The sequence below is a fragment of the Onychostoma macrolepis genome, chromosome 02, assembly GCF_012432095.1.
Source record: "Onychostoma macrolepis isolate SWU-2019 chromosome 02, ASM1243209v1, whole genome shotgun sequence".
In the NCBI taxonomy this organism is placed as follows: Eukaryota; Metazoa; Chordata; class Actinopteri; order Cypriniformes; family Cyprinidae; genus Onychostoma; species Onychostoma macrolepis.
Genome location: NC_081156.1, coordinates 5,627,825 through 5,652,231, shown reverse-complemented (window position 1 = coordinate 5,652,231; position 24,407 = coordinate 5,627,825). Strand labels below are relative to the sequence as shown.

General features: G+C 37.8%; 3 protein-coding genes across 5 annotated transcripts; 1 reads left to right on the top strand and 2 right to left on the bottom strand.

Moving 5' to 3' along the window:
* The first annotated feature begins 811 nt into the window (after window positions 1-811).
* LOC131552341 (uncharacterized) lies at window positions 812-4,906 on the top strand. Its single transcript, XM_058796038.1, has 7 exons — window positions 812-1,188; window positions 1,446-1,622; window positions 1,716-1,834; window positions 1,910-2,069; window positions 2,158-2,273; window positions 2,354-4,478; window positions 4,582-4,906. The coding sequence occupies exons 1-7, from the start codon at window positions 876-878 to the stop codon at window positions 4,611-4,613; spliced, it is 3,042 nt and encodes a 1,013-aa protein (XP_058652021.1). The 5' UTR covers window positions 812-875; the 3' UTR covers window positions 4,614-4,906.
* A 1,484-nt stretch (window positions 4,907-6,390) lies between these two features.
* On the bottom strand, window positions 6,391-9,462 carry ahsg2 (alpha-2-HS-glycoprotein 2). The gene is made up of 7 exons (XM_058752789.1): window positions 9,181-9,462; window positions 8,534-8,644; window positions 8,369-8,453; window positions 8,121-8,275; window positions 7,911-8,015; window positions 7,601-7,663; window positions 6,391-6,932 (listed from the first exon to the last, which is right to left on the bottom strand). Exons 1-7 carry the CDS (start codon window positions 9,388-9,390, stop codon window positions 6,609-6,611), a joined length of 1,053 nt encoding a protein of 350 aa, XP_058608772.1. The 5' UTR covers window positions 9,391-9,462; the 3' UTR covers window positions 6,391-6,608.
* A 663-nt stretch (window positions 9,463-10,125) lies between these two features.
* On the bottom strand, window positions 10,126-24,317 carry LOC131525306 (protein crumbs homolog 1-like). Of its 3 annotated transcripts, none has more exons than XM_058752746.1 (9): window positions 24,164-24,317; window positions 22,125-22,431; window positions 19,787-20,740; window positions 16,133-16,683; window positions 14,980-15,145; window positions 13,385-14,291; window positions 13,040-13,081; window positions 11,805-11,927; window positions 10,126-11,174 (listed from the first exon to the last, which is right to left on the bottom strand). In XM_058752746.1, the coding sequence occupies exons 2-9, from the start codon at window positions 22,198-22,200 to the stop codon at window positions 10,922-10,924; spliced, it is 3,072 nt and encodes a 1,023-aa protein (XP_058608729.1). In that variant the 5' UTR covers window positions 22,201-22,431; window positions 24,164-24,317; the 3' UTR covers window positions 10,126-10,921. The 3 variants fall into 3 exon arrangements, with proteins under 3 accessions (XP_058608729.1, XP_058608744.1, XP_058608738.1); XM_058752761.1 differs by having other exon boundaries at window positions 22,239-22,431; XM_058752755.1 differs by having other exon boundaries at window positions 22,341-22,431.
* Window positions 24,318-24,407: the final 90 nt, after the last annotated feature.

Below are 24,407 nucleotides of genomic sequence, written 5' to 3'. Positions count from 1 at the left end.
CATAGCAACCTATAAAGGGTGTCTCAACTGTACCCACTTTACCACCTTGTATATTTCATAAAATGCTATGTAATCCTTTTAACATTAGAAAATATGTCCATTAATAATAGACAGTTGAAATATCACAAATATCATTTTTTTTAACAGAATTTGCATAGCATGTGTGTAAATGTAACTTTTATCCTATTATCATAACACTGTGCAACTAATCAGCATGTGAAGCAATAGGAGACCAATCCGGGTGATTGATTCAGTCAGTGTGGAAGAACTTGACTGGTCTGCAGAAAGCCAGCTGAACACCTCTGGTGTGACTTTAAATGCAGACCTTGAGCCAAAAACTCATCACCAAACACCAATGACTTGTACATATGGGTACAGTCATTTTAGACACTTCCAGAGGTGTTCAGCTTGGATCAGGACTTGGCTTTCTGCAGACAAGTCAAGTTCTTCCACACTGACTGAATCAATCATTTCTTTTTTAATATTGCCTTATACACAGAGGCATTGTCATGTAAGAATAGAAAAGGGTCCTGTCCGAACTGTTGCTTTAAAATTAGAAGCACACAATTCCCTCATTATATGCTTAAAAATTAAGATTTGTACAAGTAGTCAAACTTGTTCATTAGAAGGGGGTAACTCAAATACTTTTGTCTATATATACATGCACACAAAAATATATAGGTGGCTCATGATTTTATGAAGTGTTTGATATGCATACATCCCTTCATTCCCCTCACTAGGCTGTTTAACAGGTGCTTCGGATTTTCCAGACATGCTCTAATTGTAGGATCTTATATATATCAGGTGCATGAATCGAGCCGGGTTTTTGCGACACACTACAGTAGTGTGGTGCGTATGCAAAACGGTCCTGTCGAATGGCGTTTAAAGAGAAACAAATCCTGATGCGTTTTCTTTTCATTTGGCATAGCTTTATTAAAGTTCGTGGTTTTGTGGTATTTAATGAGGGAAACGGTCTTGATTTCGCGGGCTCTTTTAACAAAAATGCACGGACAAGCGAGTCATTTGATCGAGTGGACGACAAGCCGAAATCTGGAGCACAGGTTGGGCGCCTTCTTATTTGGCAAGACCAAGATTCAAAATCACATGGTGGAGACCGTGTCAGTCTTCCTTCGGAGCTCAGTTCTCGCAGTCAACCTGATGAGAACGCATACCAATCAGATGATTCAGGTAATGATGTCCCTGTGATCTGCTGAACTGATTTGTAATGTGCTAAAATTACAGAATGAAAGATTGCATGGGCAATTTTCAAACACTAACGAGATGAATACGTGTAGTTCTTGTTAGTCCATATTGTTAGTCATTTCAAAACGTTTTTCTTGCACCTCCGTGCAAACAGAATTCGTATTGGTTTTAATAGTATGCTGTTAATTATTCCAAGTTGAAATTGTCTTTCTGTTTACGTTTTCTGTACATGTTATCAAAAGGCTGGATGAAGCTGCAACCTCTTTGGGGACAGGTTTATGGTCTAAACACCCTGCATACGCCAACTGTGGAAAGGCTACTTGGAATGAAACCCAAGGTGGATTGTGTTGGAGATTTAATGAAGTTGACAATTCATGGACAAGAGGCTCCTTTTGGGTCCAACTTTCTTATCGACAGAGGTTTGCTTCTCCATTGCCTTACTTTTTATGGCTCAAACTTTGTCATTTGCTTTCCAAAATAATTATTTCTGTTATTATATTATATCTTTTTAGGAAGCGTCCCACCGCTTCCATTGTCACAGCTGCCCTCAGAATGTGGCCATAGGTTCTTGAGAACATGGAGAGACTTTGTTTTCATTATACCATATGATGGATGTTATGTAATGCATGAGGTTTGCTTTAATATTTTAATGTAAATTGAGTATAGCATATATCATCCTTTCTGACCTCCCCCCTTGTGTTTTCAGAGAGACACTTTTGTTCTTTCCTTACTTTGGTGGGGATTGCCAGTGAAAATGTCTTGTTCCTCACTGACCTCGGCAAAAAGTGAGCCAATGGTGTCCTGCTATACTAATGGCATGATTGTGAGGCTGCATGGAGGAGTCTCTGAGAACCTGAAGATCAAAGGTTCATGTCAGAAAAAGGTTCATGTTTGTTTACATAAGTTGATGTGAGCTTTACAGGTCTAAATTTGATTAATACTGCTTAAACCTAGTAATGAATGAATGGCAGCCTCTTCTGAAAGTGTCAGCTAGATGTGGATACAGCTTGGTGTCACATCCAGAAGGTGTGGTCATCCATGCCCTGTATATGCCGTGCACAGAGCCAAAGGTATGCAATGTTCTACATTTTACCTGAATTTTATCCAGTCACTCATCTTGAATACACTAATCTTTTGCCTTCCTTTACAGGATGGGATGTACACTCTCAGCATGGCAGTGGAGAGAGAGTTTAATCTGTCCTGCCCAGCACTGTCGCTTAGTATTCCTATAGATACGCCTGATGTTGCATATGAAAATGAACACATTTCTATACCTTATGCTCTGAGTTCAACACTCCCTCCCACCACAATCACTGCAACTACTAAAACTACTCAGCCAAGACCGACTTCCACAAGTTCAATTCAAAAGTTGCAGACTCCTCTTCTCCCTTATTACATCCTTGGCCAGCCAGATTTTAAACCTGTTCCTCCTAGTTACCCTCGTCTCCTTTTTCCTCCAAATATACCACCAATGATTCTTCCTCAAAGTCCCAAAATTGTGGGTCCCCCAACTGCTGTTACACAGAGGCCACAAGCACCCGTTTATATAAAGCGTCCTCAAACTTGGTACCCTAAGCCCAGCTTGGGTCTTACCCGTGACCCCACTCATCAAAGTGCAGCTGGGCCACATTATCCAAGAAAACCTTTGTTGCCTCCTACCAAGGTTCCTACAGCCCCTATCGCTCCCCTACTAATAACCACAGACATTCCTCAAGATGAGTTGCAGTGGGCAACTATGTTTCCTCCCAGCGAAATGGTGTATCCTTTATATCCTGGAAAACCTGAATTTGTCACTCCCTCCTCTGCAGTCTTTCCTCAGGTTCCCCACTGGCCTCATCACTCCCAAACCCAACAAAGACCCTCTGAACCACATACTCCACCAAACCCAGAGCCTGAACCACCTACACCTGCCCCTATAAGAAAGACGGGACCACAGCTCTTCCACTATCCGTGGTATAAACCCTTCCCACCACATCGTTCAGAAATGCCACCTGTCCCCAAAAATAAAATGGTTTCCACCTATGGGGCTGTTGCTTCCAGGTCCACCACATATTCAGAAAGGTCTGCACAAGTTGAAACGCCGCAAGCTTCTGAGCTTCCATACGGAACAGTTGTTAAGGGTCCTCCTATGAACTTATACTATGGTTTGATCCCAAACACGTATCCTATCCCTTCACTCCCTAAATTTCCTGAAGTTGTTCACACCCCTGCCCCAATAGAGGCTTCCCCAACTCATATTAGTTCGTCCCATGCACATTCTTTTCACTGTCCAGCTTTCTGCCCTGGACCCCCTTCAGTATTTTACCACCGCCATGACCATCACCATTTTGGTCATCCTCGTCAAATGTCTAATATTGACATTTCTAGTACGACTGAAATTACAGGCCAAATGCTGTCATCTCCTGTTATATTTCCAGATTCAAACCTCCTTCCTTTTATTAAGGGCAAGGGTTATAATTATGGCCCACTTTACACAAAAATTGCTCTACCACCAGCTTCAGATCATACAGCAATGCAATATTTGATGGAGAATCCCCCCATTAAAAGTACCGATGCCCCTGATACTTCAAAGCATTTTACTGGGCCAACCATGCGTCCCTACATTTTTAGGAAGTTGGAATCAACTGTTGCCTCTCCACAGCCTACAATGAAACCTGCTAATTTTGCTTCTGTTATACACCATTTGGAGCGTTCACAAAATGGACCAGTTGCTGAACCTCTTGCCTATTCAAACCACAGCCCAAACCCTGCAGTTAACCAGGCTGAGATGCAGCAGTATGTTTTCCCAATGGGACGTGACACACAGTCAATGTTAGTTGCTCCAAATAATGTTCCTCCTTTTGAGGAAATGGTCCAACATGACATTTTTTCAAAACCAGCTATGCCTCCAACTCATGACAACAATGCATTTATGAATTACTGGCATCAAGCTGCTAATTTGAATGCTAAGCCCCCTAGGTCTAATTCCCTTACAAAAGACTCTTTCACCCAGACGTCATTACTTCAGCCACCCAATAATCTCAATCCATTTGAGCTGTCAACTGCGTCAATCCAGTCAGAAGAAACTCCTGACAAGAACCCTCCACCACAGCTGAGTTTTCATCCCTTGATTCAGATCCGCAACTCTGTGCCAGTAAGAAACCCTCAGCTGTATTTCCCTCCAAATGGAGAATCTGTGGATCCTGTTTTTAGGGGCCCAAAGTTATTTAACACGCACTGGGTTCCTGCTGTTCAGTCAAACAAGGGTGCATTGCTCTCCAGCTCTGAAACAGATGGTAGGTGAACCAGTTCTCGGTGTACCGTAAATTGACCAAAATGGTGCAGCATAACCATTGTTAAAGTTATATTTTTTTTTATTATTTTATTTTTTATATATAGGTTATATGGGGCATCAATCCACTGTAGACTGAGGAATGTGGAGAGCTGGAAACAGTGCTAACCGATAATAAAAGTTAAGTGGGAAAAACTGCAATCAGCCTTTCTTTTAAAACCATGATTTGAAGTCCATTTTTGTAAGTTTTGTGTTGAGTTCATTGAGTCCTTATTTATTAGGATAACAGAAGTAAAAATCTCTGAGTCTCTTTGCACAAATTTGTTCAGCTGATTCTTACTAAAGTTGAATTGGAGCTCCTGGAGAGCCACCTTCCAGCAGAGTTTAGATGAGAAGCATGATAGTACGGAACCCGTTAAAGGACATGGTGGTGGGAAAAATTCGGGGTGAGTGGAAAAAATTCAGGATGGGAGGAAAACAATTTTTTTCAAATGTTTTACGTTCCCTCACAAAACTTTTGCGTTCTCTTGCAAAGATATTTGCGTTCTCTCGCAAAACCATTTGAGTTCGGACAAACTCTTCCTGTTTACTTGACAGCTTACAGTGGTTACAGCTCGTATGTTCACAATGGAGCGGTTCATAGTGTTTTATGTTGAACTTGGACTCAAAGAAATACAGTCAGTGCTTAGTTCAAGGCACGGTTTTGGGACAATGTATAAAAACGGTGACATTGGAGGACCAAATTTGATAAATACTAATAAAATGATTAGGCTTGTATTAATAACCTTATTAATAATATTACTATTAATAAAGCAGAATAGCCCAGAATATGAATGCAAAAGATTTGGTATTTTTAAATCACCGTTTTCAGTCATTAGCCTATCTTAAGCGTTTTATGGGGGAGAAAAAGCTTATGTGCAGGGCTTTGCATTCATATTCTGGGCTATTCTGCTTGGTAGTATTATTAATAAGGTTATTAATATTAGCCTAATAATTTTATCAGCTTTTATAATTATCGAATTTGGTCCTCCAATGTCACTGTTTTAAAACATTAAGCCACATTAAGCGTTTTATTATGTCCCAAAACCGTGCCTTGAACTAAGCACTGACTTATTAATTTATTTGAGTCCAAGTTCAAAATAAAACACTATGAACCGCTCCATTGTGAACATACGAGCTGTAACCACTGCAAGCTGTAAAGTAAACCGGAAGAGTTTGTCCGAACTCAAATAGTTTTGTGAGAGAACGCAAAAGTTTTGTGAGGGAACGCAAATATCTTTGCCAGAGAACGCAAAAGTTTCTCGAGGGAACACAAGAGTTTAAAAATATTTTTCCTCCCACCCTGAATTTTTTCCACCACCATGTCCCTTAAAGGGCTCCGTACGATAGCAATGTCTGCGTATTCAGTGCCATCTCTACCAGAAACCCAAGAGTTGTTAACTTCATTTTCTTAGATGATCAAGTTACATAAAAATAATTTACCATGCCTTCGTCTGCCCCAGATCTGACAATGTTTAGCTGTTTTTCATTGTAAAATGATGTTTAACAAAGATTAACTTCGTTTTGGACAATCTCAGTATTAGAATGGGTATATTACCTGTGAGACACAAAATGGCGTTGGAAATACAGCCTTTATAATAACTGTTAGAGAATCTATGTCCCACATATTTCAGTTTATTATTTTTGTCAATTTTCAGTTTAGTTATTTGAATGTTGTACAGTGAAAGGGTATTTGAAATATACAGTGTCCATAGACAGATTTTTTCCTCCAAAGCCATTTCTGTGAAGAGCATGATGAAGATATGGCCACCATCATGTGACAGTACAGCATTAAGTGTTTTTACTTAATGCGGGATATTCCATAAGGAGAAAACTGATTATTTTTAGAAAAAAAACACAACACAGACTGATAAACATTTACATTAGAGTGGTAAACATTTTATTATAGCACCACAGTACAACACAGGCACAGCCTTGATTGCTTCCATAACAAGAAGGCCAGTTTTGTTTATACATGTACCTGCTTTGTTATAAAACATTTACTCCTGAACGACTGCACTTATGAGTTTGATGGCAACCTCAGAACTCAACAAGAGTTAATATTATCTGGGTTGGTTCATGAAATGTGACTAGGTCAGAAATGTTTCTTTTTTCCTGGACAAATGGGAGCAAAGAGAATCGGCCCTGAAGGAAGGGGTGCTTTTTCTGACTCTGTTGCATCTACTGCTGGCACTTCTGGTGCAGCGACCTCCCTCTTTACAACAGGAGCATCCTTTGGCGCTGCCACGACCTCAGCCAATTCGTTGGATTCTGCAGAGAGCAGACCACTTGCTGAAGGGTCATGAAGTGCCGTCAGCTTGTGATGTTTGAGGCCATGAATGGCGGGGTTGTGCTGAGGTCCAAAGGTGTGTGCATGCAGAAGCTGTTGGACTTGCACTGTGGCGTTGCTCGCTTGGGTCTGTCATGAATAAAAGAATTAATAAAGTTGTATAGTGTCTCTAACTCTCTGCTTTAGCTTAACCTGAGTTTGAGGTTTAAAGATCAAGAGCGTAATTTCTGTGCCAGTAATGGTGCCAAACTGAATTGACTGGTATTATACTTTTAAGGTACTAATATGCACCTTTTAGGGTTAATTAAGGTACCGCTCCAGTGATAGCTTTTGGACTTTTTTTCTGAGAGTGTAGCAATACTTGCTCAACCAGTGGTCTTAACCTGATTAGTACTGAGAAAGTTAGAAACCTTATTTTATTTTTGCAATTTTGTCTGGTATTACTAGAGGCACATAAATGACACACTTCAACATTATGTTTGTTTTAAAAATAAATGATATAATTGACCCAAAGAATTCAGCTCAATGTGATTTTTACAAAATTTAAGAACATCTTTGTTTACATTAATTTAACTTTTCCCAATAATTCCTGTCAAGTCTACTCGATTTTAGGATTTGTTTAATTTTTTGATCAGTAATTAAGTTCCGATTAAGAAAAAATACAATAAACTTACCACTGCAGTTTGTGTCTTTGATTTAACATAAATCAAATATTAATTAAAGGCAGCCATTCAATTTTCAATATTTACAATGTATTATTGTATTGTATTAATGTGAAATAACAAAGTGGTATTTACTGGGGCAAAGATTTTGCAGTCAACACCATCAGCAGAACCTTCAGCTAGACAGAGGCCATGGATCTAAAAATAGTCACAAATATGGATTAGACACTTTGAAGTCAACATGAAAGACTGTTCAACCCATTTTGCTTCTGTAATCTGATGTGATTTCTGAGCAAAACAGGATATTCAACAGGAAAAAAAATGTAGGATCCATGGGATTTGACTGGATCGTGAAAAGTGGGCATGCAGAATGGAGACAGGCGAATTTACACAGTTGCACACCAGCCAAAGTCTCTCACACTCAAAGATATTTCAATATTCTTACAGCAACATTATGATTCTGAGGGATGCATATGTCATCATCTTGACTTGTGCAGTTAGTCCCAATAATGGCATATTCTGCAAAGTACCTGTGTCCACCACTGACAATCTGCAAAAAAAAAAAAAAAAAATTGAAAACAGTACCATATTGTCTAATGGAAGCTTTATTGTCTGAGGATAATTTTTTGTATTACATGTGGATATTTTTGTATACCTGGGATCCCATGCGTCCGATTTCAAGGAGTGCAAACTTTGTGTTTAGAGTATTATTTTTATTGAAATAGTCTAAAGAGGTTTCAATGAGTTGGAGGCCATCTGTGTCATTTAAAGGAACGAGTTGAGGGCAGCCTAAGCATTTATCTTCTGATTCTAGACACAACAAAAACAAAAGGTCTCCTTTCTTCACTGTGATCAGATGACAAGAAGTGCACGTTTTTACAATGATTTGCGCTTTCCTCTTACCTGTCTCAGTTTTACACTTGAATGCCACAACAGACAGACCTTGAGTTGTATTTGCCAGTACAAAATCACAATCTGCCTCAACCGCCTATAAAAGAACCAGAAATATACTTAATTAATTGCAATACGACATTTGCGAAAGTACACATGAATAAAGGTAGTTCTCACCGTATTAATTTTTTGTCTGACTGGACAAAGGCTCACAGGTGTTGGATCCAAGACATGACACGTAGTTTCAAGAAAATCTAGTTCCAAATGATACGTGTCTGCTTGAAGTGGCTACAAAAAGACATTTGAATCTTAAAGCCCCATTTATACCAGTAGTGTGACAATTTTGATGTAAAATAAAAAAATTCAAATTGTAGTGTAAATATAAAAACAGTTTATAGAACAAATTTGATCACAAAGTTACATATTCAGAAGTGTGTGACAAATACTGTAGCTTTATTAAAATCCGTAAAGTGTATTTCACCGTAAAAAAAAAATTGTTTCAAAAAGTTTTCAACTTAAAATAATTTGTTACCCCGCTGACTTAGAATTTTTAGTTTAGTCAACTAAAATATTCGAGTTGTCCCTTAAATTAACATTGAGTAACTTAAAATTTCAAGTTGACTAAACTAAACAAATTATAACAAATTATTTTAAGTTGAAACAACTATTTTTTTTTTTTTTACAGTGTATTCTTCAAACATTTCAGTGGATGAAATAGTCATACACTCTACATTTTTATAACCAATGTTACTAACTGTCACACACCCATTGGCTGTTACAACCACCATCACACAAGCATTGTTCATGATCATCCGATGTCTTACCCTGGAGACGATCTTGATTTCGTCAATTTGATTTAGGACATATTTGTAACCGTGTGTGTGCTGAGCGTTAAGGAAATCCTGTGCCGCCAGAGCCGCTGCTTCAGCCTCAGGGGAATCACAGGGAGGCAAGCCGACGGTGGGCATCAAGCCCTGCGCCCATGACCCCGTTACCAGGAGCCCGAGAACAGTGAGCAAAGCGCAGAGCTGCATGCTGAACAACAAACTGAACTCCTGAAGCGAATGTGCGGACAGAAGGTGACTGGGTTTGGTTTGAGGTGTATATATATATATATATATATACACACTGTACTTTAGTCTTGACCACATGGTCAATGTAAAGATATTCTGGTTTCTGTTACGTAAATGACACCAGTGAACCATCTTTGGGTGCCAAAACAAATGGAACTGTGCAATTTGAGTGGGTGTTCAAATTGAAGTTTGGTTTGGGGAAGCAGTGGTGCTTTTAAACTTTGACCACGTCCTTGGTGATAAAACTAACATGAATGGAGCCTGACTGAAAACATCCAGCTTCCTAAACAGTCAATATTAAATTTTTTTTTTTTTTTTGAATGAGTTCATGCTAGGTGTGCAGTTTTAACAAATATAATCAGAAATGTAAAAGCCTTTGACTTGACTAACTTTTTTGCAAAATTGTCAGAGTTCAAACACTTAATTCTAAAGATGCCTCTAGAAGGGTTTTTGCTGTTTTTAGTGCTTATCGAACTAACAATGAAAAGCAAACAAAACTACATGCAAACTTGTTTTTCTGAAGGGACTCTATTTGCCTGACTATTGCAGAAATCCAGTTCAAGTACAGTGGTCGACAATATAAGGGATGCTTGCAAACCTGATTTTATCAAGAGTTGCATAATTAATACGCTATTTTATGGTCTATATTTCCACATAATTTCATTTTAAAAAAAGAACATCAAACATTTACCTTAATCTCTTTTAATTTGTGATATTTCAATCTCAGCAACAAAACAAAATTCATTCGGATTTCGTTCAGAAAACAGCCGTTCATTCAGTTCGAAGCAAACTAAAATATACACAGTTGCTGGATACAAAAAATATTCTCGTATTTGTTTCAAAAAAATATATTCATTTCGATGCTCTAATTTTTGTGAATACTTTAAAGATTTGCAAGAGAAATCTGCTATATGGGTTTGATAATGAAGAGCTGGAGCAGTCACTTGATCAGTGAGGTATAAAAGTCCAGGATTAAATATTGACAGAAAAAAAGAAAGAAACATTTAATGACGTGAAAACACATAAATATTAAACTGCTTTTCTTACCATTAGAATATGACAGTAAGTTATAACATTGGGCTTAATACATATTATGATTTACCACTTTTTTTTTTTCTTTTGTAGAACTTTGAGAAGTTATGAGAAACATTTTCAGAACATTTTCATAGATATTTATGAGGAAAAGGAAGGCACACGAAAAGCCTTTCACTGTCAGATGCTATAATGTGTACAGATCTGAGGTTTTTTTAATATCAATATTATTCTAAAATGTTCTCTCTGAATTATTATTCAGAAGCCGCTGTTTATAGTGCTCCATTAGCAAACAACCAATCACATATCGGTTTTCTCATTGAATGATTCTTGAACTACATTTTGTCCAAAAACCAAGGATCGCTACTTCCCATAACGACCTTTAATAATATTTAAAGGCCTTTGCGTATTGTGTCCATTCAACATCAGCCCACATCTTCCTCAGAGTGTTTGAGAAGTCCTAGTCATCATTGGCTGCGTTCCACTCAACCTCTGGATCATCATCTAAACGCAAAATGAGGTATGACAACAGCTGGAAGATGTTCTGCCACAGGAGCAGGAACACATAGACGTAGAAGTCACTGACGTCGATCTGACAGTGATCACCTGCAAAGCTCATCTCGCACACACACTGGAACCTGTTGATCAGGTTACGGCAGAAGCCTCCATTAAGGCAGGGGTCAGATGCACATTCATCCAGCTCCAGCTCGCACCTGTCAAAGAAAATCAGTCGTTTTAGATGGAGAGATTCACAGCTCTTGAAGGCCATCTTACGGCACATTCCAAAAAGCAGGTTTTTTAGCTCTCTCCTCCTATACAAGTCTATGGGATTTGACCTTTATTTAATCATCTACCATTAAGTCTGATTGCTTAGGGAAGGAATAGCACATTTCTTTAAGATTAGCTGCACTTTGAAGTGTCTTTCCTGTACTAGTACAAATACTGCAGGACTAGTTGTGCTATATATATATATGTGTGTGTGTGTGTGTGTATGATTAGGATAAAAATACCTAGCATTTGCAAATATATTTGTATGCGTACACATTACCGTTCGAAAGACTGGGGTCAGTAAGGTTTTTGTTTTAAAGAAATTAATATTCTTATTCAGCAAGGATGTTTAACTGATCAAAAGTGACAGTAAAGACATTTATAATGTTACAAAGAATTTCTATTTCAATTAAACACTGTTCTTTTGAGCTCTCTATTCATCATAAATATGAAAAACAGGTCATGTTAATGTTTCATAAGCAACAAAACAGCATATTAGAGTGATTTCTGAAAGCTTTTCATGTATATTTACTATGATATCACACAATTTAACCTCTGCGGATTCATATTCTCACCACTGTCCAGCGAATCCAGGTAGACAGTCACAATAATCCTCAACAGAAGAGCAATTCCCACCATTGAAGCAACTGTAGTTCCATCTCTCATTCCCGCAGAAAGACACAGGAAGTTTAGGGAATCTAGAGAAAAATGTGATAAAAGGATAACACTTAGTTCAAACTTGGTCTATTAACACCTTTTCTCCTTTCTAAAGCATAATCAAGCAAAAAGTCATTATTTTAAACAGCAAACCTCAACATATAGCATAAGATACTATAAGCAAGAGACATGTGAAGTATGTGAAAAGAGTAGTACGTCCGAATTCACAGTAACAGTTTTTCAAAAAAAAGCAGGCCAGAAGTCCCTGGATGACCTATTTCAAGAGAGATACTGAAGTGCACGTCTGATGGACTGTTTACTATCCCATGAGGCCACGGGAGAGGAGTTGTGAATGGCAGTGAAGTGACGCAACTGTTGTCAAAAGTCACGACAATGACAACGTGATGAATGCAGTTTGTCTGGATTACATTCATACTACATAGAACGTTTTTAATTAATTACCCATATTAAAATACCAGACATCTTAACAGACAAATGTGTCATAAATAGAATATATCACACCTGAACCTGTGACAGCAATAAAGAAAAGTGGAAGCAGCCTGTATTTTTTTTCTATGCCTCTGCCTGTCGATAACTGTGCTTGTTCTGATTTGCTAATATTGGTCGGCTTACAGCACGGTTACAGGGTTTTCAAACTGATGTATGCACCTGAAAATTATGATCACGTGAGGGACCCACTTCCTAACATGTAAAGACAGCTATGCATTTAAATATTGATACTGTTCTTATCTTTGTTCATGTGATGAAAAGCTGTGTAATTGGTGATTCGACTGTGCATTATGCCATAAATGTCCGTCTTGTCTGAACTTGTTTGTTAGTCTATGCTCAAGGCCGTTTGTTAACCGTTTTTCTTTTTTTGGAAACTTTGCATTTAAAGAACTACTACAAGATTTTTACAGTTAAATCAATATTTCAATTATTTACTTGTGTGATAAGTATTATTTAGTAATGATTTACTTGCAATCACCATGTTGGGGTTTATTCTGCAATAACTACTGGCTGGATGTACATTATCCCTTAACTTAGTAAGTACACGTAACATGTGTAACTATGCTTGTTTCACAGACCCCCAAGAATCTCCTTCTAGCCCCCAGTTTGATAATTAATAGATATTTTCAGAAATCAAACTTACGGAAACCTGTCGATATACCATGGAAGTTCTGGAACTCTCTCCCTGAAACAGAAATGAAACATTACATGCATGCATATCTAAGAAGACATTGCTGAAGACTGCATCTGTCGAGATGCATTGCAGCACTCTTAAAAATAAAGTCTCCAAAAGGTCCCATTTTTGGTTCCCCAAAAAACCTTTCAGTTCTTAAATGAACTATTTTGAAGAACATTTAAAAAATCTAAAGAACCTTTTTCCACTAAAAAGAATCTTTTCTGCATTTGAAAGGTTCTTCATGGTACCATCGATGCCATTAAAGAACCTTTATTTTTAAGAGCGAGTAATGAGCATGGGAAACATATTCACCTGCAGAAAGGTCCTGTCGTGTTTCTTGGACAGAGACATGAGTAGCGTTTCAATCCTCTTAGGCACGTTCCGCCATTACTGCACTTGTTGTGGGCGCATAAGTCCACCTCCGTTTCACAGCGCCGGCCGGTGTAGCCTGCATCACACGAGCACTCGTACCCAGCTGAGATCGCTCTGCAGGCTCCGTGAACACATGGGTTTGATGCACAGTCATTTACAGTGAATTCACAACGCTGGCCATCCCAATCAGATGGGCAATGGCACTTGAAAAGGTCGAACAGATCTTCACAAACCCCTCCATTCTTGCAAGGGTCAGGCTCGCAGACACTAGATCCCCAGCAGCCGAAGTAGGGAGTCCCAGAAGTCCTCAGAAAGCGCTCTTTCTGGGGTCTGGGCTGGTTTATCTCCATGTCACTGTAATATGGCAATGCAAGTCCTCCAATCTCCACCAAACCGAGACAGCCAACAAAGTTACCCTCCGAATCAGGTCCCAAGCCTCCTAAGATGATGTCCACGTCTTCTCTGAGGAAATCCAGATCTCCTGAGGCTGTGAAGGAGACAGAGGGTTTCTCCCAGCGCTCATCCAGAACTATTCTCCATCTGGATGACTGGAGGACTGGGCTGTCCATGTTGAAGTCTGCCCTGTGCCAGTGACCATCATTCACCAGGTCCAGGCTGTGTATATATACATAGGAGGTTCTTTTTTCTCCCTGCAGCTCTAAAACTATGTGCCCATCGTGGATGGAAATGGTAATGAATTGAGAATCGCGCTCAGCGTGCAGTAGGGTGGCATTCTGCTGCCTGGTACGGAAATACATGGAAATGCTGCTGAGGTATCGGCGTATTTTTCCATTGCCACGATAGGTGATTATGTGGCTGTCGCTGCGGAGGCTGACATTGACCAAACCTGCAAAGCAGACAGGAAAAGCGCATCAGTGCTCCAGTAATTTAACTCTTTGCTCTAGTATTTGTTTCTTACGTTTTTACGACTTTTTATGCCCAAACATACACACTACACACGGACTAAAATTCAAAAAGTGAAAAAGCATAACAGGGACCCCTTTAAATAACGGCTCTCATATTTCCCTTAATTAAATTGATAAAAATCCTAATAGTAAACAGTAACAGTAAAATCCTATAGTTCAAAATACTTCTAATTATGTTTGAATATTCCACAAGTCATAATTAAAACAAACAGGATTCATAGGATCTTAAATCTAGAAGACTAAATCATATGCTACCTCTTTTAGCAAGCATGAATAAACAGACCTTTTTTTTCTTTTTACTGTCAAAGTGTAACCTCTGAACACCATATTCAATTTCTTCCCTGCAACATATGTTTATGCCATTAACTCGCTCAAATGCACAAATGTCTCAGGACAAGCACATATGGCGTGGCAAATCCAACAAAGGATAATCTTTCAAGCTTTCATAAATCCCCAGTATAGCTACACATGACAATTATCAATTATATAACTGAAGTCTGGACAGGTACCACAGATATATTAATGCTAAGACGTCATCAACCTTTTCATTACAGCTTTCAATTAGAAAAACAATCATAGGTCAGATAAGGACAACGTGTTCATACTGACATTCGAAGCCCTGAGTGTGGGCTTGACACGCGGCAGTGGACGGACATGGGGACAGCTCACACCACCTGACCTCCTCACAGCGCTGTCCCGCAGTATTGGGTGGGCAGCTGCACGTGAAATCATCCCACATGGAGTAACACACACCTCCATTCAAGCAGGGATTATTCTACAACAGATACTCACATTACTCATCACAGTACATACTGTCATTTTAAACAATAAAGATTCATTCGCCATTAAATCTTGAAGAAGATTTCTACTGCCCTTCAATTTCACATAATAGTATTTTGTTATTTGGCAGTGCTTATGGGGTCTGTGTCAAATAGCGAAAGAGTCTGGAAAAACTCCTTGAATTATGAATATTGTGAATGATGTAATAATTCATAATATCATCATAGATTTAGCATATTTTTCATATTTGTTGATGTTTTCAAAACCCTTAAAACAGATTAATTATATTTAGAAAGTTTAACAATATGTCAAGGTAGAAGTCAAGCATTATTATTCCAGAATTGTGAACATTGTGAATGATGTAATCATTAATAATATATGAAAATGCATAATGTTTTCATAATTTTTGAAGTTTGCAACATATTTAGAAAGTTTAGCAAATTGGAAAAAAATGTATGGTTCAGGTCAGGCATTATTATTCCAAAATTGTGAACAATGCAAATTATGCAATCATTCAGAATACATGAATATTTATCTTTTCCACAACATTTTAAGTTTACAAAATTAGAAAGATTATCAAATTGGAAAAAGGTATTCCTCAAGTCATGCATTACAGAATCTGTAAATGTCGTGATCATAAATAATATATGAATGTTTTTCTAATAATTCATAATATGAATGCAGTATATTAACATTGTAAATTATGTAATCATTCATAATATTAGAATATTTATCAAATCATTAATAATAGATTCGAAATATTCAAATATTGTTGCTGATAAGTTGCTAATTCTGCTAATTGTTTCTGCTGTGAAATAAAAGCAAAAAAAAAAAAAAAAAATGTATATATATATATATATATATGACTGGTCAATCAGACCATCCTTTCCTGTCAATTGGGCATTTGTTGGCCAGAACAAGCTGTAAACTGAAGCAAACTTTGTTCCAGTACAGCAATGATGGATCTGTGGATGTAGCTTACGCTGCAGGAGTCGTCGCCGGTGCAGCCGCGCGAGACTTCGGTCGAGCTCTGGAGCCGGTAGGAGCTCACCGGGACACCGACGGGGTAGAACTGCAGGCGTCTACTGTTCATACGGAGGTCTTGGATGCAGCCCTTAAAGTAGCCGCCGAAGGCTAGCGATGCACGGCGATCCGGTAAACCCCCCACATACACCGCATCTCCAGCCTGGGCCAGCACACTGCGGATGGGGATGCGGCCCTGGCTCTTAGCAGACATAAACAGGGACAGGGATTCTGGCTCTACAAGCACAGTTATGAGGTGAAAATGACCGTCGCTGACGGTTTCACTTCCTTTCAGACTTTCAAAGTTGTTGATTTGAACTTTGACCTTTCCATCCTCTAACCAGACACGCAGATACTGACTGGTAGAGTTTGAGAGGACCAGGAGCAAGCCCTGTGAGCGGCGCGTGCGAACGAACATGGACACGGAGTTACTGTCGCCTGGACTGTCGTCCACCGTGAACACAGCGTAGCTCTCCAGATCTTCACTTCCAAACCTTGCAGTCACATACTCTGGTAATACAAAAGTGAACAGCAGTGTTAGAGAAAGGTACAATAAAGAATATGCACCAGATTGTTTTTGTGATTGCTGCTCAGTTTATGCGCTCAGTAAGCGATATGCAAAAATGATTTTTTTCCTGCTTTTTATTACTTAAATAAATCAACAAAAATGTATATACTACTAGGCTACAATAAAAACATAATATGCATTCTTAATATTTTGAATATTATGAATAGTATTATCAATAACAACAACAAAATATGTGCAATTATAATAATATGTGTGACAAAATGGAATATTTCTAATGTAGAGTTTATTGTTATTATTAATAGTAGTAATAATATCAAACAAAATAGTATAGTATAATTCATAATATATGAAAATGCATCACTTTTTCCCACAAGTTTTAATATTTAAACATATTAAACATCTTTAGAAAGTTTAGCAAATTGCAAAAAAAAAGAAAGATATGGTTCAAGTCCAGCATTATTATTCCAGAATTGTAAACACTGTAAATGATGTAATTATTCATATAATGATATGAAACAAAATAGAATGACCAAATATAGATATAATTATTTATATTATTCAACGTATTATTATTAATAATAAACAAATCAAAATCAAATGTGACAGTCAAATATAACAAAATTGAATGTTTTATCATCATTATTATTTTGTTATATTACAAATAAATTATTTATTATTATTGTTCTTGACGCAATAACATACAATAACATGTCATTGTAATAATAATAATTCAATAAATATGTTGTGTTGCTCTCTGACGCTGAGCGTGAGATACATCTCAGATAAATCACTGGTGGTTACTTTCTTGGCAGGATCTGTTTTATAAATCAGCATGGATTAAAAACACCTGTTGATCTCACGTTTCTTTAATCCACAGTTCAGGTGCAGCCGGTTTAACCTTCCCTTTGCCATCCGTTTGCTTTTGCACGAGTGTGTGTCTGAGCGTGTGGATGCCTGTTTTCTTCTAATCTAATCTCATTCTATGTCTTGGCACTAAATTTGACCCTCTGATGGGCTTTACATTTAGATTTCCTGCTAAGCAGTTTTATCAGTGACGTTGTTGTAGAGATAATGGTGCCCAAAGATCAATGTTCATTCTAAATTATTTCAAATTTTATCTTGGTTTAATCAGAAATAGGCAACTTTAAATAGTATTTGTAGCACAGTCTACAGTATTTGGAGACTTGTGAATGTCATTGCATATATCAAAACAAATGACAATTATGTAAAAGAAAACAAAACAAAAGAAGAAAGAAAGAGAACAAGCACACTTTTCAAGAATAACAACATGTCATGAAGATTTTAAATGATACTCCAATAGATATATTTTTCTAAATGAAGAAGCATTCAGGTTGTCAAAGCTTAGTGGATCGTCCACTCATTCATATTTAATGTGATGCACTACACCTGTAGTTACTCTGTTAGGACACCTGTGTGAACTTGAAGTAGAATAAGTGGTTCAAAAAGTGGAGCTAATTCTGAGAGAAGTCCTACACTCTTAAAATCATCTGTGATTCCATGAAGAACCTTTAGCATCCATGGAATCATTCCATAGTTTTTTATAGTGAAAAAAGGGCTCTTTAGATTTTGAAAATATTCTTCACACTAAGAAAAAAAATGATTAGTTTAAGAACTGTTCACTTAAAGGATCTTTGGGGAAGCAAAAAATGGTTCTTCAATGACATTTTATTTTGACTTTATTATGACTGTTTTTTTCTAGGCTTGATTGTGTTTATGGGGTGCAGTCAAACATGTGTCCATGCTTATTTTTTTGAAAAACGCATTATTTTTCACATAATTTACCTTTATTCCGCACCTCTCTGTCCCTTCTCTGATAAACGCCCCGATTATTTCCTGGTTTTATGAAGCCCCTCCCTCAGAAATACGTGATGGGCTCTGATTGGTTAGCTGGTAAAGTGTGTTGTGATTGGTTAAACGGTCTCTAGTGTGCGTCTGAACGTCCCGCCCCTTGCCTCAGCTGCATGTGCTACAGTTGTGTTGTAAACAATGGCGTGGTCAATATTGCTTATCAATTTGAGCCCGAATGAGACGCAGAGAATATTAGTGAAGAGGATCGCGCAGAACCTGTGCAAGCACGGCTCTTAATGGTATGGGTTTTTTTTTTTGTTGTTGTTGTTGGTTCATACTTTTAGATACGCTGTTATTTGTAAATGCTACTGCTTCTGTTAGCTTTTTACATACGGTTTTATCCTGATTAAAGCTTTAATACAGTACGGCAACCGCACGCACGTCCATGTATAACGCTTCACATTGCTATGTGAAAATAAGTGTATAAATGGAACAGTTTGTTGGAGCTGATCTGATGATCTGAGAGAGAGAGAGAGAGAGAGATGCAGAGCAGGGCGACGCGAGGAACAGTATTAAGAACGGCTGTTTTAGAACATTAATTTTGAAACTTGTGAATCCATTAGAATCGATAGAAGACAGAATCGTGATTCATATATGAATAGATTTTTACATGCACCCCTAGTTTTCTCTTCCTCTTCTCTAAAGCAGGGCAGCATGGCCCCGCCCCCTTTGTTGCATATTCCCGGGGGCGGGGTTTATCTGGGTCCGTGACGTATCAGACCCAGGAAGTAACTCGTTGTAGTCTCTGAGTCGTTTTTGTAGGCATTAAACTGGCATAATTTTAAAAGACGATATCTCCGTTTGCATTGAACTTTCAGCGCCGCAACTTTGCAGATATATGCTCAAACAGAAACATTACACACTAACTAACGTTTACCACCCCTTTAATTTACCCCTCTTTAGAACATTTTATTTTAAAGGTAGCAGAATTTGTTTGCAGATCACATTTGTTTTGATATTTTGAACCTACTGCAATGACATTAATACTTAAAGAGATCAATGGCTACATGCAACTGTTTGGTTACCAACATTCTTTAAAAAAATTATTTTGTGTTCAACAGAAGATAGAAACTCATACAGGTTTGGAACCACTTGAGGGTGAATAAATGATGACAGAATTTTCCTTTTAGGGTGAACTATCCGTTTAAGTGTTTAAATCGACAATTCTGTTATATGCAAACTAACCCAAGTAGTATAATGCAAGATCGATCATACCATCTAAACAGTGCTCGCCCTCATAAGGCCGATGGCATTCGCAGCTAAAGCTCCTCCATCCAGTCTTGACACATCTGCCTCTGTTCTGGCATGGGTTTTGCTTGCAGCGGTCCCAGTCACTGCAGCCCTGTTTCACATTAAATTGCTTAGCGGGAGTCCTCGGCCCCAATCCAGGCACCACTACACGTGAATCCAACCACACATCCCTCATACATCCCAGAAAGCCTGAAGCAGTCTCTTGCTCTCCTCTTCCACCTATGTAGAGATTCTGGATCCCAGTCAACTCGGACAGACCTGAACCCAGTTCGGACTCTGCTTGATCGATCTGTACTTCCATATGACATGTGTCCTGAAGGCAAGACGGGTCTGTAAGACTCAGCCCGAGCATGCTGTTGCACAGTGAGGCCTTGACCGTGTGCCAGTGGCCATCAGAAACGATCAACGGGAGCTCTAGAAGAACGATTTCAGCTTTCGTTGCTCTCTGCAGTAAATGCCGTAGCCTTCCATCCACTAACTCCAGCGTAAGAAGCTGATCTTCAACTTGGCACTGGAGCAGAATGCCCGCTGCCTGCAACGTGCGGAAACTCAGAGTGATATTCAAAGGGTCCAAAGCATTAGTGAGGTTGGTTTGGACCTGCATGAATCCTCTTTCTTCAAAAGAGAAGGTGGTGGACGTCTGGCATTTCGTTCCAGTGAAACCCTCAGGGCAGATGCAGCTGTATCGATGCCGTCCTTTGTCCAGGTACGGATCGCAAGTGGCACCGTTCTGGCACCAGTGACGTTCACAGCCAAGCAGCACTACTGTGCAGTACGGCCCTCCATAGAGGTGTTCATTATAGCTCGTTTGGGAACAGACACATTTGTATTGTCCATCCTGGTTCTCGCACACGCCACCGTTCATGCACGGGTTCATATCGCATCCATCGATATTCTCCTCACTGCAGACTCCTGAGGCTGAGAACAAGCAAGAAGTTTTAAAGTGTTGTGAACATCATTGACAAATACTAATTGATTTCTTATATCTGTCTGAGATATCACATTCACACAAAAATGAAAATTCTCTCATCATTTGCTCATCCTCATGCTGTTCCAAAACTGTGTTACTTTCCATTGTGGAACACACACACACACACACACACACTAAAATTCCCAAGTGTTTTTGTCCATACGTCAATGATGTCCAAAATAACACTGTACTCTACTGACTTTCACTGTATGGACAAAAAACATAGAGACATTTTTCAAAGTATCATCTTTTGTGTTCTACAAAAGAAAGAAGTCATACTGGTTTGGAACAACATGAGGATGAATAAATCATGAAATCAGATTTTTTTTTTTTTCAATTACATATGTTTTTGATCATAATTTAAATGGAAAAAATCAACAATAATTTAATAGTATTTGGTATGTTCTTAAACTTTACATAGCAACTTAAAATATTAAACAGGTTGTATTTGCAATGTTAAGTTTGTTGGCGAGGGTCTAACTAGCTGGCTGCTGAACATGCTTAAGTGTTGAATAATTTGTGTTTTTGGGCAAAGTATGGGAACTTTTTGGGAAAGTATGGTGTAAGATTTACTTAGAACATTTTCACTCAGAAATATTTAGTTAAATTCACAAATAATTATGAAAAAAGGCAAGTAACACATTGAATTAAATATAACATTTTGAAGTAGAAAGATTTTCACATAGCAATGTATTTTTATTGTAAAATGCACTTCAATCTTTGTTTTACAATCTTATAAAGGATAAATATTTAAATTAGTATATACAACTTATTTTGGTGTATAGAAGTACCTAACTTTTTCAGTTTGCCCAAAAATTATAAAAAGTTCTAACAGTTCTAAGTCACGATTACATAATATATTCCCTTAATTTAATTAGCTTAATCAACTTAATTTAAAATGATTGAACTTGCATGTACAAGCAATATCATTTTTGTGTTTATATTAGTCCAATGAAATCACAGATCAACTTTAATTAAGTCAATAAACACAACAGTATGTATACTGTTAAGAATATTATTAAGTATATATACCAAGTTAACGCTGTTCTTTCAACTGATTTTTTTTTACAGATTTCGTGCTTCATGAACTTCAAATTTTGGGCAAAATATGATGATTTGCTTTAATAGAAGCACTGCAATCACATACTCTCCAATACTATTAAAATCACACGAGTGAGGATTTATGGAACAAAAGCATCATGCATTCATGGGCTACAAGTAGTTTAATCAATGCACAGGTCTACTAACAATAACCTCCTACAAAAAGCACAAACAAGTTTCTAATGTAATCCATAATTATGGTACAAGATAAAACTGTTATGAAATTGTTACCTGCATAGAGCAACAGGACAATCCAGAAAGAAATGCCCGCTCTTGACATGATCTTAGTTATAAACAGAGTAAACATGCAGGAGACCTAAAACCAGCTTTGTAAAACACCATTACCCTCACAGACTTCCTTGGCTCTTCCTCATTCATCTGTGTTTAGGATGGACTGACTTCTCAGTGGGTTCACCGCAACCCTTAGGATTATGGTAATGCACTTACATGTCTAATGAACTGGTGTGAGGCCAGGGACAGGAGCCACGGCTAATCTAAGAGAGCTCACGCATCCTCACCTTATGGACCGTATGCAGCTCTGAAATTACATAAGTTATTAGCAATTCTTAGACAGTAGAACTCTACTATAATGGCATAATTTACTATTTAGACTTTAACGATTATTTTTTAAATGTGTAGAATAGTGAAGAATCAGAATCAGAATTAACTACAAATAGGGATCAGCAAGAAAACATATAAGCATTTTGGTAAAAAGCCTTTGGAATGTTAGTTTTTAAACTTGTCAGGCACCTTCAGGACATATTGTCAATGATTTATACCTAATTTTGTGCAGGTAGGCTACGTAAAAACGATGAAAATATATTGATATTTACAACAAATTTCAAAACGACGTACAGGAAATGAATCCAAATCTGAATAAAAATTTGCATGACCCAAGGAACACACACTCTTAAAAACAAAGGTTCAAAAAGGGGGTTTTCACAGTGATGCCATAAAAGAACCAGTTTTGGTTCCCCAAAGAACCTTTAGTGAACATTTCTTAAAAGAACCATTTTTTCTTAGTATGAAGAACATTTGTGACCTTGGGCCACAAAACCAGTCATAAGTGTCGATTTATGCATCATCTGAAACCTGAATAAATGAGTTTACCACTGATGTATGGTTTGTTAGGATCGGACAATATTTGGCTGAGATTTGAACATCTGGAATCTGAGGGTGCAAAAAAATCCAAATATTGAGAAAATCGCCTTTAAAGTTGTCCAAATGAAGTTCTTAGCAATGCATATTACTAATCAAAAATTAAGTTTTGATACATTTACGGTAAGAAATTTACAAAATATCTTCATGGAACATGATCTTTACTTAATATCCTAATGATTTTTGGCATAAAAGAAAGATCGATAATTTTGACCCATACAATGTATTGTTGGCTATTGCTACAAATATACCCCAGCGACTTAAGACTGGTTTTGTGGTCTAGGGTCACAATTTTAATAATCTAAAGAACCTTTTTTGACTGTAAAGAACCTTTTGTGGAATGAAAAGGATGGTAAAGGTTCTTTGTGGAACCATTGATGCCGATAAAGAACCTTTATTTTTAAGAGTGCATTTCTGACAAGCATTTTACAAGTTATAAGCAAGCATAGCCATTTTTCAGATTTCATGACCTATTTGGCAGGTACCCTCAGATCATAGAGCTAATGAAGCCTACCGAGTTTCGTTTCAATAGATTGAAATGTTACTGAGATACAGCCTTTCATCCAATTTTGGGTCAACATTGCTAACATTGTGTTAGCGTACTGTAACTTTTGAACAGAGTTATCTCAGTTGGTTCAGTCTAATGGCCATCTGAGCCAAATTCATTGAGAACTGGACACAATTTGAAAGAGAATTGGAAAAAATAATCAAAATACAGTACATTTCAAAATGGTGGCTACTGTAATGGGCTTAATGTAAATCTTATTGTAAGATCAGCATGCGAACAGTAATCAGATGAACTAAATTTATTTTCAGGACAGAGGATTCAAATGTTATAGCTAACTGAAAGAAAAGTGATTTTTTAAACTGGTGGTATAGAGCTATAGAGTCGGTCCAAACTTAGTCAGATTACAGTTCAGGACCACCACAATAAGTGTGCAGTGCAAGTAATCATAATTTTCCTACAAAGGGTTCGAGGGGTGAGGTTATTGGTACTGTGCAATAAAAATAAACCATTTACAGGCTCAGTGTTGGATATTCTCATTGTAGTTCGCTTGTAGATGACAGTAAGTGAAAACACATTTACCTGCTGCTACAAATGCAACAAATACCTGTGTGTGGAGAGAGAGAGAGAGAGAAAATCATCATGAAACTGGATATTTCGGACGGGAAAGTTGCGTACAACGCGCGCGCACACCAGCGCTATTCACCAGCCAACTACATTACCCACAATGCTGTGTTTCATCTGGACGACGTCGTGATACGTTTATTGTTGTTGTTGTTTTTGTTGTTGTTATTTATAAACTAAAACATATGCACTATTAACTTAAATTAAATTTAAGGTTACATAAATAA

What these genes read in the sequence shown, in the direction of transcription:
- LOC131552341 (XM_058796038.1), top strand. Translation starts at nt 876, where the DNA reads ATGGCGTTTAAAGAGAAACAAATCCTGATGCGTTTTCTTTTCATTTGG. An exon ending in ATACCAATCAGATGATTCAG is followed by an intron (nt 1,189 to 1,445) that starts GTAATGATGTCC and finishes TGTTATCAAAAG; the next exon opens with GCTGGATGAAGCTGCAACCT. An exon ending in CAACTTTCTTATCGACAGAG is followed by an intron (nt 1,623 to 1,715) that starts GTTTGCTTCTCC and finishes ATATCTTTTTAG; the next exon opens with GAAGCGTCCCACCGCTTCCA.
- ahsg2 (XM_058752789.1), bottom strand. Translation starts at nt 9,390, where the DNA reads ATGCAGCTCTGCGCTTTGCTCACTGTTCTCGGGCTCCTGGTAACGGGG. An exon ending in CAAGTGTAAAACTGAGACAG is followed by an intron (nt 8,276 to 8,368) that starts GTAAGAGGAAAG and finishes TGTTGTGTCTAG; the next exon opens with AATCAGAAGATAAATGCTTA. An exon ending in ACTGCAAAATCTTTGCCCCA is followed by an intron (nt 6,933 to 7,600) that starts GTAAATACCACT and finishes TATTCATGACAG; the next exon opens with ACCCAAGCGAGCAACGCCAC.
- LOC131525306 (XM_058752746.1), bottom strand. Translation starts at nt 22,200, where the DNA reads ATGTTTACTCTGTTTATAACTAAGATCATGTCAAGAGCGGGCATTTCT. An exon ending in TGTCCTGTTGCTCTATGCAG is followed by an intron (nt 20,741 to 22,124) that starts GTAACAATTTCA and finishes GCTTGTTCTCAG; the next exon opens with CCTCAGGAGTCTGCAGTGAG. An exon ending in CCACACTCAGGGCTTCGAAT is followed by an intron (nt 14,292 to 14,979) that starts GTCAGTATGAAC and finishes TCTGCTTTGCAG; the next exon opens with GTTTGGTCAATGTCAGCCTC.